Below are 14,932 nucleotides of genomic sequence, written 5' to 3'. Positions count from 1 at the left end.
GGCCGGGGGCGGGGGAGGAGGGGCCGCGGCGCCTCCCTCAGAAAGTTGCGAGGGCCGGTGGAGGGCGGGCGGGAGGCGGCGGCGGGCCCCGCCGCCCCTCGGCGGGGAGTCGCCCTTGTCGGGCCGCGGGTTTCGCTCCCGAGTTGCGCGTGAGTGAGTGCGTGTGCGCGGCCTCGCCGCCCTGACACGGCGCGCGGGCAGCGGGAGCAATGGCGACGTGAGACGCCGAGGAGCCGCCGGGCGGGAAGCGGGAAGCGGCGGGCGGCGGCCGCGCTCCCCTTCCCGGTCCCGCGGGTGCGCCTTCACCCGCGCCCTCCTCTTGTTTTCCAGTGTTTCCCCCCCGCGCTTGTGCCGAAGAGAAGGACTTTGAGCTGGAATCCCTCAAATAACCTTTAAAGATGAAGGTAGGCTAACTCCCGGTCTCTTTTTTTTTCCCCCTTCGCCAGCCGCCGGAGCAATTGCGTTTTTAATCGCGCGTCTTCACTGAGCAGCGGCAGGATAACGCCGGCCGGGGCTGGAGCGCAGGCTGAAAATCCCGTTTCCGCGCCCCGACTGATGTGCGGGCGAGCTACGCGCTTACCGTCCTGCAGCAGCAGTCTGCACGTTTACAAGGTCTCCGAGTTGTTGTCCTTTGGGCTAGTGTATTTAAATGCTTCCTGTATCAACAGCTGCTATTGCAAGTTTGCAAAACCGCAGCTTTTGTCCCGCCTTAGCTGTTGCCGTTCTTTCCGTGCAGAGGCTTAACAACGCAGGATAATTCACGAAAGAGGGAAAAGTTTTTTTGCCTTCAGAAAAGAAGACACAACYGTGCTTTYTTTATTATTATTATTTAATATTCTGTGCTGATTTCCAGTATTGATGGGCTTTTTCAGCATGGTAGCTTTATCCTTGTTTATCAATTCTTACAAGTACAGATAAAGTGAAATATTAAGTAATAAAGTCCAGATAAAGGAAAGTATAATTAGAAATGTTATCTTTTTTTTTCACTCTCTTAGAATATTTAAGCAATTAAGCCTGCATAAAGACATTTCTGGAGAAAAACAAAAAAGGAGATAGCTGCCTTGTGAAAGGTTGTAACAGATTTCTCTAGAGGTTTCCTAGTCAGCAGAAAAAAATCTCTCTATATAAAATGCTATAGACTTAACTGTAGGTATTAGGATTATAGCAATCTTAAATGTTTTCGATGATCTCTGTGATTGGATTGCAGATAACTGATAAAACTGCATCTATATTTTATGCTGCTTTTTAAAGAGTTGAAATATTTTCCTTTTGTACATTGTATAAGGATGACTTGAATTAACAGTCATTCCTATACATTCTTACCTTAAGAATTGTTTTCAAATATCAGTTCAATATCCCCAAAGATATATCCAGGAGAATAATCAGGCTGACAAAATGGGGGGGTCAACATCACAGGTGAAACAAAACTTCTTGCAACTTATTTATGGTGTTAGTATGAAAGCAGCTGTTTAGCTAGCCTATTCTTTTTAAATTTCTTAGAAAAAAATAATTTTATAAATAAAGACTTCTGTATGGTATAAAATAATGCTTTTTAGTGTTTATTTCCTATCTAAATTGTATAGAAGTTGCTACTCTTCTTTTTTAATATTTGACAATTAATTGTTCTGTGCCCCATTTTGCAATAATTCTGTAGAAGAAAAAAGTTTCATAGGTTATTTGGAAATGTTTGTTCAGAATATCTTAGGTAAAAATATCTARTATCTGAGAAGATCATGGTCCCTCTCCTGGTTCGTTGACTCTGCTGGAGAAGAATGATGGATCATTGTCAGAATTCAGTTAACCCAGTCTAAATATATATCACTCTCCAATRTTTGTTTGATTGTTTCTTTTTTTGAGAGCAGTATGATTGCAGTTTTGAGTTCTACAGACATTTTTTGTAGCTTAAGGATTAATAGCAATAAAAGTTTTTGTGTAAAATATGACATTGTAGCTGCTGAAGACAATAATTTCTTCAAACATGTTCTATAAAAGTAAATAAGCGGGACTAAACTTTGTTCATGTCTGTTGTTTCTTAATAGGCAGCAGATGAACCTGCCTACCTGACAGTGGGAACTGATGTCAGTGCCAAGTACCGTGGTGCCTTTTGTGAGGCAAAGATTAAGACAGTGAAAAGACTTGTGAAAGTCAAGGTAGTGTGTACTGTCAATGTTGCTGGCTTTATTATAGCATTGGATTATAAAGATCATTAGAGAAGATTGTAATTCTAAAGATTAGAAAGCAGTCATCACTTTTACTCTGAATTTTAAAGAATATTGGCATATTTTAGTTCATGTTTAGTTCATGTTTTAGTTCATTTTTATTTATCCTTACAAGGGTGCTGCAATAAAAGTGGGTTTRAAAGTTACCTATCTTGCTATTTACTTCCTGATCACAGTTTCCTTCTATTTGTGAGTGCGTCAGTCTCGCAGCAGTCAGTTTTGATGTCACAAACAGAGGATTATGGCTTTACATGAGTAATAAGGAGCAAGAGCAAATGCTTCAGAAGCAAAAATTCCATTTCATTCTAGCTAGCATTCTCAGTTCTATATCTYGGAAGTTGATGCAAAAAATGATTCAACATAAGAACAAAAAGAATGGCTGTAATTAGTTTCTTAATCCAATTTTTAGAATTGTCCAGGAAGATATTTTTTAGATTTGAGCATCTTGTTTACAGGTAGTCTCGCTTCTAAAGTTCGTTCCTTTGTTGTAACTGATTTCCTGTGCAGGCATAGTACTGGCACTCAGTATTAATTCACACTTACAGGTTTGATTCCAACCTGCCCGCCCCCCCCATGCCCGCCAAAGAAAGCATTACTTTAATATTGTATTATTATTGTTAATATAGGAAACCAAAGTATAAAACCTGGTTAAATAGAAGCTAAGATGTAAAGTAAATACAGAAATTGTTCTTGTACTTCATTCACAAAATCTTCCCACTTCCTACTTTCTAGTCTACTGTCCAGGATATGTAAATAAGGCATTAGTGACCCAGAAAACCTCAGCAAATAAAGAGATGAAAGCTTCTAAGTTTTCATGTGCTTTAATGCTTAGATCAAGTAGGAAAGCTATCAGCCTCTTCAGTTATCTRTGTAGGTTTTATCACTTTATCAGAATGCTTCTCATGATTTAAAGAAAAAAAAAGCAAAAGTAATGCAAATCYTTCAGTCTTTTCCCATGTTCTTAATGAGTACTTTTAGAAATTTGTGATGTTCTTTGAAGTCTGTGTTAACAACATGCTTCATGGGAAGTAGTGTGCTGCTCTTCCTAGTCCAACATTGTTGATTTTGTGTCTACAGTGGTCTGACATGGTATTTAGACTGTTCGTAGATGTGATTTGCTTCTTCTCTTAAAATCATGTCGTTTATTACTCCGTGATAAGATTTGGAAGTATATTAGGCTACAGTGRTTTGGTAGAAATTTCTGTCTCTGTATCTCGAATGTATTACAACAATTGAAGTGTTAACAGCCTAAGCCCGATCTTGTAATTAAGAGTATGTGGGCACACCCTGGCGTGCGTGCCAAGTCTAGTGAATTCAGTAGTCTTTTTTTCCTGAGTACTAGTTACCTGTATTCACCTCAATGCTGAAAAAAAATTTAAATAATGATTGCATGAACTGTATTATTATTATTATTATTATGAAGTCATACTAATATAAATAATAATTTACTGTGTGTGTCTGTTTTATCATGCCATTAATACTGTTTTTAAAAATATAGTTACAGTGTATTCTGCATTTGGAGAGATTTTGGGGGAGTTTGAAAACTGGACCTCATTCTAGATGGAAAGAATGATTCAGGAACTTCTAGAACTGATTTTTATTTCACTGTACTTTTAAGTGATTCACATTTTTACCATAGGAAGAACTTTTTGTTCAAGGTAGTAGATAGGGTGGTTTTGTAGCCAGTTCAGTGATTTTGATGCACATTTAATATATAGAACTTTATATTTTGCAGTTCTGTACTGAACAAAGATCTTCAAACAGTGTGTTGTTAATAAAGTATTGAAATTAGTATAGATAGAGATAAAAAGCCTTTTTAGGCTTCTAGTCTGGCAACCTGATTCCAGACATGTCCTAGATTGTGTCAAAATTGAACCTCAGAATTTCATCAAAAATGTGTGTTCTTTTCTTTGTGTTGGCTGATGCCTGATTGATGAAGGTTTCATTTTCCACATCGTTGTCATGAAGGTTGTTTCATATACTTTTCATATGCTGTTAAAAATAAGATATGTATAATTGTGTTAATGAATATCTTTCCAGGTCGTCCTGAAGGGGGATAACTCAGCTCAGTTGGTGCAAGATGACCAAGTGAAAGGACCTCTAAGAGTATGTATATTGCATGTCTTTTTTTCCCTTAGTCCAATAAATTGTAGTATTCTGATTTTTGAGCACTGTTTATATGGGTACATCTTGTACGGAATTTAAATCAACAGGTGACCTGTTGCTTTAGATAAGATTACTCAGAATCAGTCTGAACTTCTGTGATTTCTATAGGCTCTTTCCACTTTTCCATGTGGTATAATTTATATGCAAATAGCATACACASAGTGCTTTCTCTAACTTCTCATAAGTAATGGAAAACTTGATTTTATGAGAAGTAAAACTCAAGCCTGTTAGACAATGGTAAACATGATTGCTATAATTGCATTTTAATACCAGTTAATATACTTCCTATCAAATACAAATTTGCATATTTATAATACGCAATGTTCGTGTGCAGGTACCAGGTTGAAACAGGTAGCTGCATTATAAAACACTGACTGCAAATTCWGCTGTTTAGTGGAGAACATCTTGTTTTGTCTGTCTTTTCCTTTGTAATTACTGCAAGATCACCAGTGTATGTTGTAGCCTGTTACTGAAACTTTGGTCTATCTGATAGTACAACACTGAATAAAAACATTTGAATTCAGAGCAAATTTTGTAGTGTTGAAAAATACCAGCAATAGTATAAGCTGCATACACTCAACAATAAAGTAATAGTTACTTTGACAGAATATTTGAATATTTATTTCAAATTAGCTTTCTATTTTTCTTGTTATAAGTCGTGCAGAAATTAAATATTCTGAGATCCTGACTACTTTACTGTCTACTCAGAGTTCAGCTAACACATGTTTAAAGACCTTTGTTCTAACAAGCTATATAACTGATGTCTAAATTTCACAAAGCAATTTAGCTAAAATRAATCCTAAAAATATCTAGCCTGCTAGAGGAATTAGTGCATATATCTGTGTTTCCTCCATTATATGAATTTGGGATTAAATATAACCTCAAGATACTCCCCTTTGCAGGTTGGTGCAATGGTTGAAACCAAAATGCCTGATGGATCCTTTCAAGAAGCTGTTATCAGCAAGTTGACAGATGCTAGTTGGTATACTGTAGGTGAGTAGCCACGTGCTTTCACTCATCATCTCTTGAACAATATATTTCTGATTATAGGTAATAGTGTAAGATAATTATATCTTATATATTAAGATCAGCGACTGATTTTGGAGGATATTTTTTTTGAAATGTTCCAGGTCTTGTTTATTTTTGCATTCAAATTTCAGGATAATTACTTCATGTTCAGGGAGGCTGTTGGAAATTTAATTGCAGGACTGAGCAATCAAGTTTTATTTGGTGCGGTATATGTATACTGATGCTGGTTTCAGTCACTGGAATTCAAAAACTTATTTCCTGACTTTAAAAGATACAAACCTTAAAATTGCACTTCTAGCTGAAAATTCCTGACATATAATGAATGACTGAGATGCAAGCATTCTTTCGCTTTATATGATCTGTTATACACAAGAATAACATCTATAGTGTCAATARCTTCTTTGTATTGTGAAACATTTCTCTGTTTAGTGTAAAGAGTTGAGGGTCGTGTTTTGTATGAAGCAATAAGAGAAAGGACTTTTTAATTATTTTTTTTAAATGGCACAATCTACCATTTTAAAAAAAGAGAGGACATTCTTTTATAACTTAAAAGTAACTATTGGTTTTAAGATCATTTTCAAGTGAAGATTAGCTAAAGTGAAATAGAAAACTCATGCTCTTTTCAGTTACTGAAATAGAAATCATAGAATCCAGGTTCACTGAAATTTCCATTTTGAACAAGAATTCACTGCAAGATAAATTTTGAATATTTTGAATAATAAAAACTGCCTATTTTGATCTCTGCATCTTTCTGACACAGCTTTAGAGATGGCAGTGAAAATGAGCAACCCTCAAGTAATACTAGATGGCCCAATAAGGAAACAGTATTTGAATCAAGTAGCTTTGCAAGCACCCATCTTTCTGCAGAGCTCCTTTACAGCAGCGGATGATTATATTCACAAAGAGTGGTGCAGAGGGAACATGCTCCTCTTAAATGGCCTATACATGCTACTCTTCTGCATTGCTTTTGACATTGATACTTGTAAATTTTAATTGTTATTTGTTGCTTTTTATTGGCTGCCTTGTATGCTGAATGTATTCCACATTACATCATACTCTTCAGGATTCTGTTGAGATCTGCATAGTGTGAAGTGTCAATTACTTTAATCTTTTTCAGTAGTCCAACTTGTTTTGTCCTTTTCCATTGTAATAGGTTAGCTTATGATTTCTTTGGTGAGATCAAGATAGGGCTCTTACTGCAACTAATATAGAAGGATTTATTGCTATGTGGTTATTATCATTGCATGTTTTAAATGTGAGCCAGTTGACTTATCAATAGACAAAGTTCACTGATCTTTGCAGTTTCCTTCAGGAGCATAACATTGCTGTAATGTTCTAGAGTAGCTGTGCAGTTGTAGTGTGTGTAAGATTGGAGGGAAAGACCGGATGAATTTGGAGTGCAGAAGACTTAACATTAAATCAATCATTGATTATTAAATCAAGTAGATTTATGACATACTTGATGAAAAACACTGGACTTTCAACTTTGTTTTTTACTGATGTAGAGATTCACCATTTTAATATGGGAGAAATAAGAAATACTGTCTTGCATTAATTTATGGTTAGTGAATTACCATCTCYGTTTTAAAACACTTTCTAATTTTAGTTTTGAAATAGCATTGGCTAATACTTTTTGTTTGRATCTGGATCAGAAGATTTACACCAGTAAACTAACCCTACATTAAAAAAAAGAAGAAAAAAAAAAGCTTTAAACTCTTAATTGATAAAGTGTACAAGTCTCTTTGTGCTTTTACATTTGGCAGGTAAACTTTAAATAACTTGGGTTTTTTTTTTGGTTTTGAAGTTAGGAGGAATGGTGGTTTTGGGGGTTGGGTTTTTTTGTTTGTTTGTTTTGCCTTTGAGCACTGTACTTATGTCAAAAATCTGTACTTAATAGTCAGATAACTTGGACTGTAAATACACGATATTGGCCTTGTTAAATGCAAACACAAATCCACTAGAACAAGTTGTTAAGCACTCCAAAATAACAGATTATGCCTATCATGATTTYTACTTTCTTTATACATTTATAAAATTGCCATTTCTCAGAGAAACCAACCAATGGTTTAGTTTATTATTATTAAACTTTTTTTTTCCCCCAAAGAAATATCTTTGCCAAGTAGAATGGAGAAAGTAAACCCATGTTTTCCTGTGGTAAAAATTAAACTCAACTAGTTACTTACATGCAAGTCTGAGGAGTACTAAGATTTTGAAAAAAATTGGAACTTGTAGGGGGGAGTTTTATCTGTAATATAGCACCTACAGTTACGTATATCTCTGACTATAGAATAAAACTGTTTTAAGTAATACGAGTTGCAGTTAGAGGAGTAAAGGTAACGTATTAACCAAAATAAGTAGATTATGAATTTTGTATCTTAATAAAATGGTTATTTTAACTTTTAAAATTGAGGAAACACACTAACTTAAGTACAAGAAGATTGAGGTATGAAAAGTGAGAAGCCATATGTTTTAGCTTGCTGCTCCCGTTGTTTTTTTGTAGGAAGTTTTGAGTAGAAATAGGTGCTGCTGTCAGGTGAGCACAATTGAATTGGTTTCTTTCTGGTAGAGAGTGGGCCATGCTACTTGGCAGTCTTATTGACTCAGTCAAGGCTAAGGAGTTGACAATTATACAGCCCTCTCATTTCTAACATATATTTCTGAACATTGTCAGGCTTGAGTTGGAGAACACAAGGGAAAGCTCACATTTCAATATTTTTCTTGTGTTTTTTTTGTACAATTTATTTTCTATTTTATGTAACATCTCATTTTCAGTGATCTAAAAGCAGACCAGTAAGAATAGGGAAACCAATTATACATTAAAATAAAAAAAAATCAAAACATTAACTACAAAAATCTGAAAAACCCACCAAACCAAACCCCACACATGACCCGTGTCTAATAAGAAATAATGATGTTTACTTTTGCAAATCAGACTGTCTATTGCAGATTGGTACTTACAGGAGAAAGTTCTCTTGAAATAACTTTTTGTTCAGTAAAGTGAACCAGTACAAACTCTACCTTTAATTTGCTGCAGTATACTTCTTTGCTGCCAACATAATGACAGAGACACAGTGATGATCAGTTCAGTCTATTTTAACAGTAGACCTCCCAACTACAAGTGGTATTGCTCTGCTCAAAATAAATAAGATTTTATTTATTTTTTTGGTGCCATGGAATCATTCCCTTGCCTAGTTTTACCTAATAGTGGTAGCACTCTAGACCTTTAGTCATACTGGAATTTTCAGCTGTGATTTGGAAATGCCTTTGAAATTCGTCTCTCTAAACATGTAAGTAAGTGAAGAAACAAAAGCTGTTTGGAATGAAACTTTTAACAATGTCTGGAAAGCGCCATTGCACAATTCAGTCCTCTCATCTACTCAGCTGAAACAGGTGGGATGAAAGGAAAAGCAGTTTAGATTCTTTAGATAATAAAAGGGTCAAATGGATTTTATATAATTAAGTTTTAAAAGTTTTTTTTAAATGAACGTAAGTTCATTTTGTGGAGCCACATCAATGTTTTTGAAGTGCTGAATATATTGCTAGGTGGTAATTACATAGTATCAAAGTAGTCTTGTCAGATTTTGTTTTCAGCTGAGCCGTGTTTGAATTATGGCTTGCTTAGGGTATCATCCACAAGAGTCTCCATGAACTTGTAAAATGCTGCAGGTGAATACTGAAATAACCTCTGGAATGACTAAAAAAGTTCTGAACAGCACCTAACAATATGCATAGTTTCATATCTGTGATAAAATGACTGTGAAGGCAAAATTGAGATGAGAATCACGGAGTTTAAAACTAGCTTTGAATGTTTAAAAAGATAGATATAAAAAAATCATTCCTTTGTAACAGGTATCTGAATTTTATAGAAATGAGMTAGTAGCTATGTTAAAAATATTGCCCAAGTATGAAAGATTATTTCTTGTTTATAGAGTTCAGTGTAATACTTCTGTATACCCTCTGTTTTTATTGRGGGTTTTTTATTTCTAGTATTTAGACTTTTTTCGGTAAACAGCATATTGAATTTATAACTTCAGAAGCAGAACTGAGTGGGTTTTCTTTCATTAAAAATTTAATAAATTCTTCATGTGCTGCCTCTTAATTGTTTTCCTTCTTTCATCTCTTCTGGAACCCGTGAACATTGATGGAATTTTGGCAAGCCAGAAAACAGAGATCCTTAGGTGTATGGCCTTTAAGGAAATACTTTGGTATCACTTCTTCAAAGAAGTAAAAGCAGTGTAGTGTCTGTGTAAAAGTGAGAGGCAGTATTTCAGTTGAGCAAGCATCTCAGCAGGTGCTGTTAAATGGGTCTTTTTATTGCCCCATCAAAACGGAACAATGTCATCTTTCTTTTGACAAAACTCAGGTCTGTGTGTGCCTAGATCTCTCACTGAATGTATGTAATGTATATAATTTAGCAGTATCTACAACTAGAGGAAAAAAAAAARGGGGACAACCACCTCCCACCATTAAGCCTCCTGCCCTCTGAAGTGAATGGGAAATGTGGCAGGGGAACAGTTTGTGTAAGAACAAACATGTCTTTCTTCTCTCAAAACTATCTTAATAGGGCAAGATATTTCAATATAAATAATAAAGATTTTATCTCTGTCATTCTTTACAACTCTGTAAAGCTAATACACAGAGTTTTTCTTTTTGGCTGTAGTATGGTGTTGTACACCAGCATGGTCCAGCTTTGTCTATACTATCGACCAGTCTATAGTATCGACCGCTTTTGAGGCATCTGTGAGCTACGTGCCTCTGCCTGTGCTGCTGTCCAGACTCACAGGGGAAACTGCCCCCTCTCATGTGGTCACTGTGGCAGTTTGCTGTTGTCTGAGCAAGTGTGCTGGGAGGGGTTTGATACCTGACTACTTGTYCTTGGGCAAGTGAAGTTTTGGGTGGTCCAGTAAAGCTGCTCTGCAGCTGAGGTACGGTCTAAGCCACCAGTTGCATCACTCTGAGGTATCATGTTTAGGAGGGAAGGTGACAGGAATAAAAGATAGTAAATACTTGGTTCCAGTCCTCCTCCATGTTGCATGGGTTTTGGAAATTCCAGTTCACAATTCTGAGAATGATTATCAGAAAATGAAGCAACAGTAATGTCGCAGGAATTCTAGGAGCAGGATTGCGAACAGAGGTTACTTATAGTCACATTTCCCTAGTTTAAAAGTTATTTGCCTCTTTTGAGGCTGTGTAGGATACCTGTGTTAACAGGAAAAAAATGCCTTAGTCCTAGCTCCACTACAATTCCAAGCTCTTAGCATGTCTTAATCCTGTTTGAGGAGTGATAAGTTATTAGTGCCACCACGGTCGGTTGATTTCATCAATGCCAGAGGTGTGTGKGGGGGTTGTTTTTATAATTTCTACAGCGCACTTGTTGCAGTATGTACAAGGCACTAGTCTTGTTTGTGTGACTGGTTTGACCAGTTCTTCTTCACAGCATCCTGTTGAGTTCAACATCCCAGAAAAATCACTTCATCTTCCGGCTCTGTGTATGTGTCATCCAGGAATCCTAAACCACAAGTGTTGCAGGGGAGCTGTCCAAACATCCCCACTTAGCTGGTGCTGTACATCTCCCTAATCCACCACAAATGCAACCTTTTTGTCTTCAAAATGTTGTTTGGATGGATCCTCAGGAAGCTCTGTATTCCTCTGAAATCTTTCCAGAGGGCATATCATAGTCTGAGTGTGTCTGTGGCACACAACGTAACTCTACAATACGTGTGCTGGTTGCTTTCTGGACAACCTAAAAAAAAAAGAAAAACAAGAGCACCACATCTTGCACTTAGGACTGATTAGGCAGCATGCAGATAAGAGGAGCAGATTTGATGGGAAAAAAGTACATAAACCGAACCTTGTTACTTGTCACCTTTTGGTGACATTTTTGTTACAATGTGACCTGCATGTAAAAAAGTAATTGTATACAAACAACACTGCCTGGAAAGTACTTTTGTGAAGAGCATAGAGGTAGAGGTTTTTTCCTCTTAATTTCTTTATATATAACAATAGTATGATTACTATAACATCTGAGAAGAAGCAGTTCCAAAGTAGGTTTTTGTTTGTAAGGTGATGGTCTACTTGATGTRTAGTCTCCAAGTTCACATTTTGGTGTTTTCAGTGATGGTTCATATGCACTTCTATGGATGAACTGGAACTTACTTAAAATAATTAAAAAACCACTGAATTTTATAGCCTCTATAGCAGCATGATACACTGCAGCATCTTGCTTTTAAGCCCTGTCACCAGGATGAATTGATAATGAGTGCAGTCCTTCTCTACAACATCATTCAACAAGTATTGCATGGCTCTTAGACTTTCTCTATTGCTCCCACAGTTGGGGGGAAAAAAACCTACAAAGACTGCACACACATACTCATAGATGTGCAAATTCATGCAGTCTTAGTGTCTCTGATAGCTCACAAATTACTACTTTGTCAGGCAACTACTGAAAATAGGTGTGCATGATGACATGGAGCAGGTTTTTTACTTGTTCGTATGTACTTTCATTGCTTGAAAAGTTTTTGAATGGGGGGGAACAAGGTAAAAATGTTTACTTGGTGCGCAGTATAGAGTCCTTTTTTGTGCAATAGCAGCAACGTGACTTGTTGAAGTTAGCGAGCAGGTGCAGCCCTGAGGATCATTCTTCCCTATTTATATGTCTCCTACAGGACTGCCTTGCTCTGGTAAGGCTGACTGCTGTGTGAATAAGTAATACTGTAACTATTACAAGGGTGTTTTCACTAGTGTCCTGCTATGTCTCTCCCCTCTTTTTTTAACCATAGGAATATTTATCAACAGGTTGTAGTTAATAAATTAATTTGCAGTATTTTGTAGTGACTTTTTGCACATTTACTGAAAAATAGATTTTTATTAATTTACTTTTTGAAATCTCTTGTATAAGTAAATGAAAGCTGATGTTGAGACAGTGTTTTTGTGAGGAAGGATCAGGATTATTTTTGTTAGGACTTAAATAGTGTACACAGACCTCATATAGCCAAGGCATGGAAGATGCTTGTTCATCAATAGTGAGTTGAAAGTTGCATGGTTTAGTTCATTTTTGATGTACTCAACTTCTAACCAGAGAGAATTTTGTTTCTGGCTTTTCGTAAATATTGCATTGGTTCCCACTGGAAAGTTTTGTTTCTCTATTGTAGTTTTGGCTTTCCTAAGTTTCCACAAACAAAACATTTCAGTTCTTTCTTTCCTGTTATTATTGACAAGGTTGGGATGCAGTGAAAGTTTGAAGATTTTCATTTTACTTTTCTACTATTTAAATATGATCTATATAGAACTTCCCTTCTTGGGAGCAGGACTAGAACAAGTGATCATGACACTGTAGTGGAGACTGTTCTGGCTTGTGCTGCTTAGTTGTCCTTTTCCTCCTGTCAGTGTTCTTCATTAAGCAGCTTGCATCAGAAGAAAGGCCTACGGTCAGCATAAACGTTGCTCTTCTCGTAATTCCTACTTTGTTATATTGACTTTTAACTGGTAGATTTAAGTCCCTGGCTAGTATGTATCCTTCTCTTTCCAGAAGTATTTTCTGAAGTAGTCAGCTGGTTTACTSTATCTCTGCAACAAGTATCTGCCCACTTTTTAAGATTAGGCAATGGTGGTACTTAACAGGGCTTCTGCTTTTTTGTATTTGTTTCTTTGGAAGGACAGGGTTGGAAGTTCCTCTTTTAAGATAAACAGTGTGGCACTACAAACTCTTCTTTGAACAACTATGTTGTGGGTATGTAGGAAGATATTTCACTCTCATGTCCCTGTTTCCTTCCCTTCTTAACACCACTGTTYTTACTGAACGTGTAGTGGAATATAATCCCTAGAATTTCTGCTATCAGAAATTTTGGACTTTTAATGTTATTTTAAAAAATGATAAAGCAATTAAGTTGTTCAACATTAATTTAACAGATTTTAATTTCTCTCTTGGTAGTGTTAAGCATTTTAACTAGAATTAAAGAGTCTTCTATATGTGATTAAAAATAAGAATGAACTTGTAGCATATTCTAACAGTGTATTAAATTCTTCTGTTATGGCTACTATCATAACATCAAAATATTGCATAGCTTAACCCTTCCSCCCACACTGCAGTCTGTCCTACTGCTTATATTTATGAAATCCTTAATATATGAGAAGGTACCTTGTAAAGACACTCTCCTAAATCTCTTAGGACCTGTATCAAAAAGTCACGCATAGGATGGCAGTAATATGAGCAGCATTTTTTTTTTTTTTGAGGTAGATTTTTCTTAACAGATGAAAACCCACAAGGTCTATTTGATTTTTAAAAAATGTACTTTAATTTTAAAGGTACTGAAAATATCRATGCATCCTTCTAATTAGCCTTTTCAATAAGGCACAAACAAGTTTTTTTGCTAGAAGTTTAAAGTAGCTGCAGTTACAAAATACTTCATGCTTTGTGATTAATCTGAGAGTGTTCTTATTTGGCACACTTTAATAATTCAAAAAGATATTTTGTATGGAAAAACAGTCCTATGCTTTCTCTATTGACATTTTATAAAGTGATTGCTCCTGTAACTAAAGACATTTTTCTCTTTATGCTTGTGTTATGTACTTTGTTCTGCAGAGATGTTGTCTTCGTCTGAAACGTTTAATTGTAGTGTCAGTTGCAGGTGCCATTGCACTCGTCCACAAACTAAATCTTTGTAGAGTGGGCAGACAATTTCTTGGGTATCTAGAAACTCTTAAACAGTCAAATAGAATTTCATTTTACCCTTGAAGCAATTAAGCGTGACATCAAAAGATCAAAAATAAGGGTGCCCTCTCTTTCTTCTACCTCTTTCCCTTATAGTCGTCATCAAGATCCCCCTCCCTCCTATTACTTTTATGTTAATAGTTTACAAAAGCCAAAACATTTTTAAATAATGATAATGCTATGGTATTTCTGTCTATGTAACTACATTTAATTTTTGTTTTTAAAGTATTGTTGTAATTTTCTAAACTGAGTAGGTGATGTCTGTAGGAACAACTACATGTACAAATAAGGCAGGCCTGATGAAAATTTTCTAATTCTGTCACTTGCGTGTGTTTGTATATGTATTTATTTACATATACATATATGAAAATCTCAGTGATTGAATGCCTTGACACTATCCACTCTTTTAACCAGAATGAAGGATGAGAGGGGGAAGAGAAACCTCTGTCCTGGAAGAAAACTGTCAAGGTGAAGTAGAGCTTATCGGACTTGATTACTTTGAAGGGAACACACATTCTTACACTCTCCACTCTCCAGACCGGAGACTCTCACGTGGCTGTTGAACAGGGACGTTTTTCTACACTATAAGTTATGCCAATTGCTTGGCCTGCTGCAGTTCAGGATAATTGCAGTCTAAAAATTTGTGTTTCTCCACCTTCCCTTCCTGAAGTTGTGTTAAATGCCTCTTGTATAAAAGGAAGGAAGAGAAAACATTTTATTCTTTGAGAAAGAGTGTCTTTGTTTTTTGAGCTCCACCTGTTCCAGTTTTGTAAAAGGCAGGATGGCCTAGCACTTTTTCCCCTCTATG

The 14,932-nt window shown here is 36.2% G+C and overlaps 1 protein-coding gene across 3 annotated transcripts in view; it reads left to right on the top strand.

Moving 5' to 3' along the window:
* The first annotated feature begins 58 nt into the window (after positions 1–58).
* The window catches only part of ARID4A (AT-rich interaction domain 4A), a 50,633-nt gene continuing 35,759 nt past the window's right edge, over positions 59–14,932 (top strand). For 2 of the 3 annotated variants that reach the window (XM_085315079.1, XM_085315075.1), the window contains exons 1-4: positions 447–612; positions 2,040–2,150; positions 4,260–4,325; positions 5,288–5,378. In XM_085315079.1, the coding sequence (XP_085171205.1) occupies positions 556–612; positions 2,040–2,150; positions 4,260–4,325; positions 5,288–5,378 (325 nt within the window). In that variant the 5' untranslated portion in view covers positions 447–555. Of the gene's footprint in view, positions 405–446; positions 613–2,039; positions 2,151–4,259; positions 4,326–5,287; positions 5,379–14,932 lie in introns of those variants that run through there. The other variant, XM_085315076.1, reaches the window with a different exon arrangement.

The sequence above is a fragment of the Rhea americana genome, unplaced genomic scaffold (genome assembly GCF_003343005.1).
Source record: "Rhea americana isolate MKP2758 unplaced genomic scaffold, rheAme1 scaffold_42, whole genome shotgun sequence".
Lineage (NCBI taxonomy): Eukaryota > Metazoa > Chordata > Aves > Rheiformes > Rheidae > Rhea > Rhea americana.
Note: the sequence above shows the minus strand (reverse complement) of the source record. Positions and strands in the feature narration are given on the sequence as shown.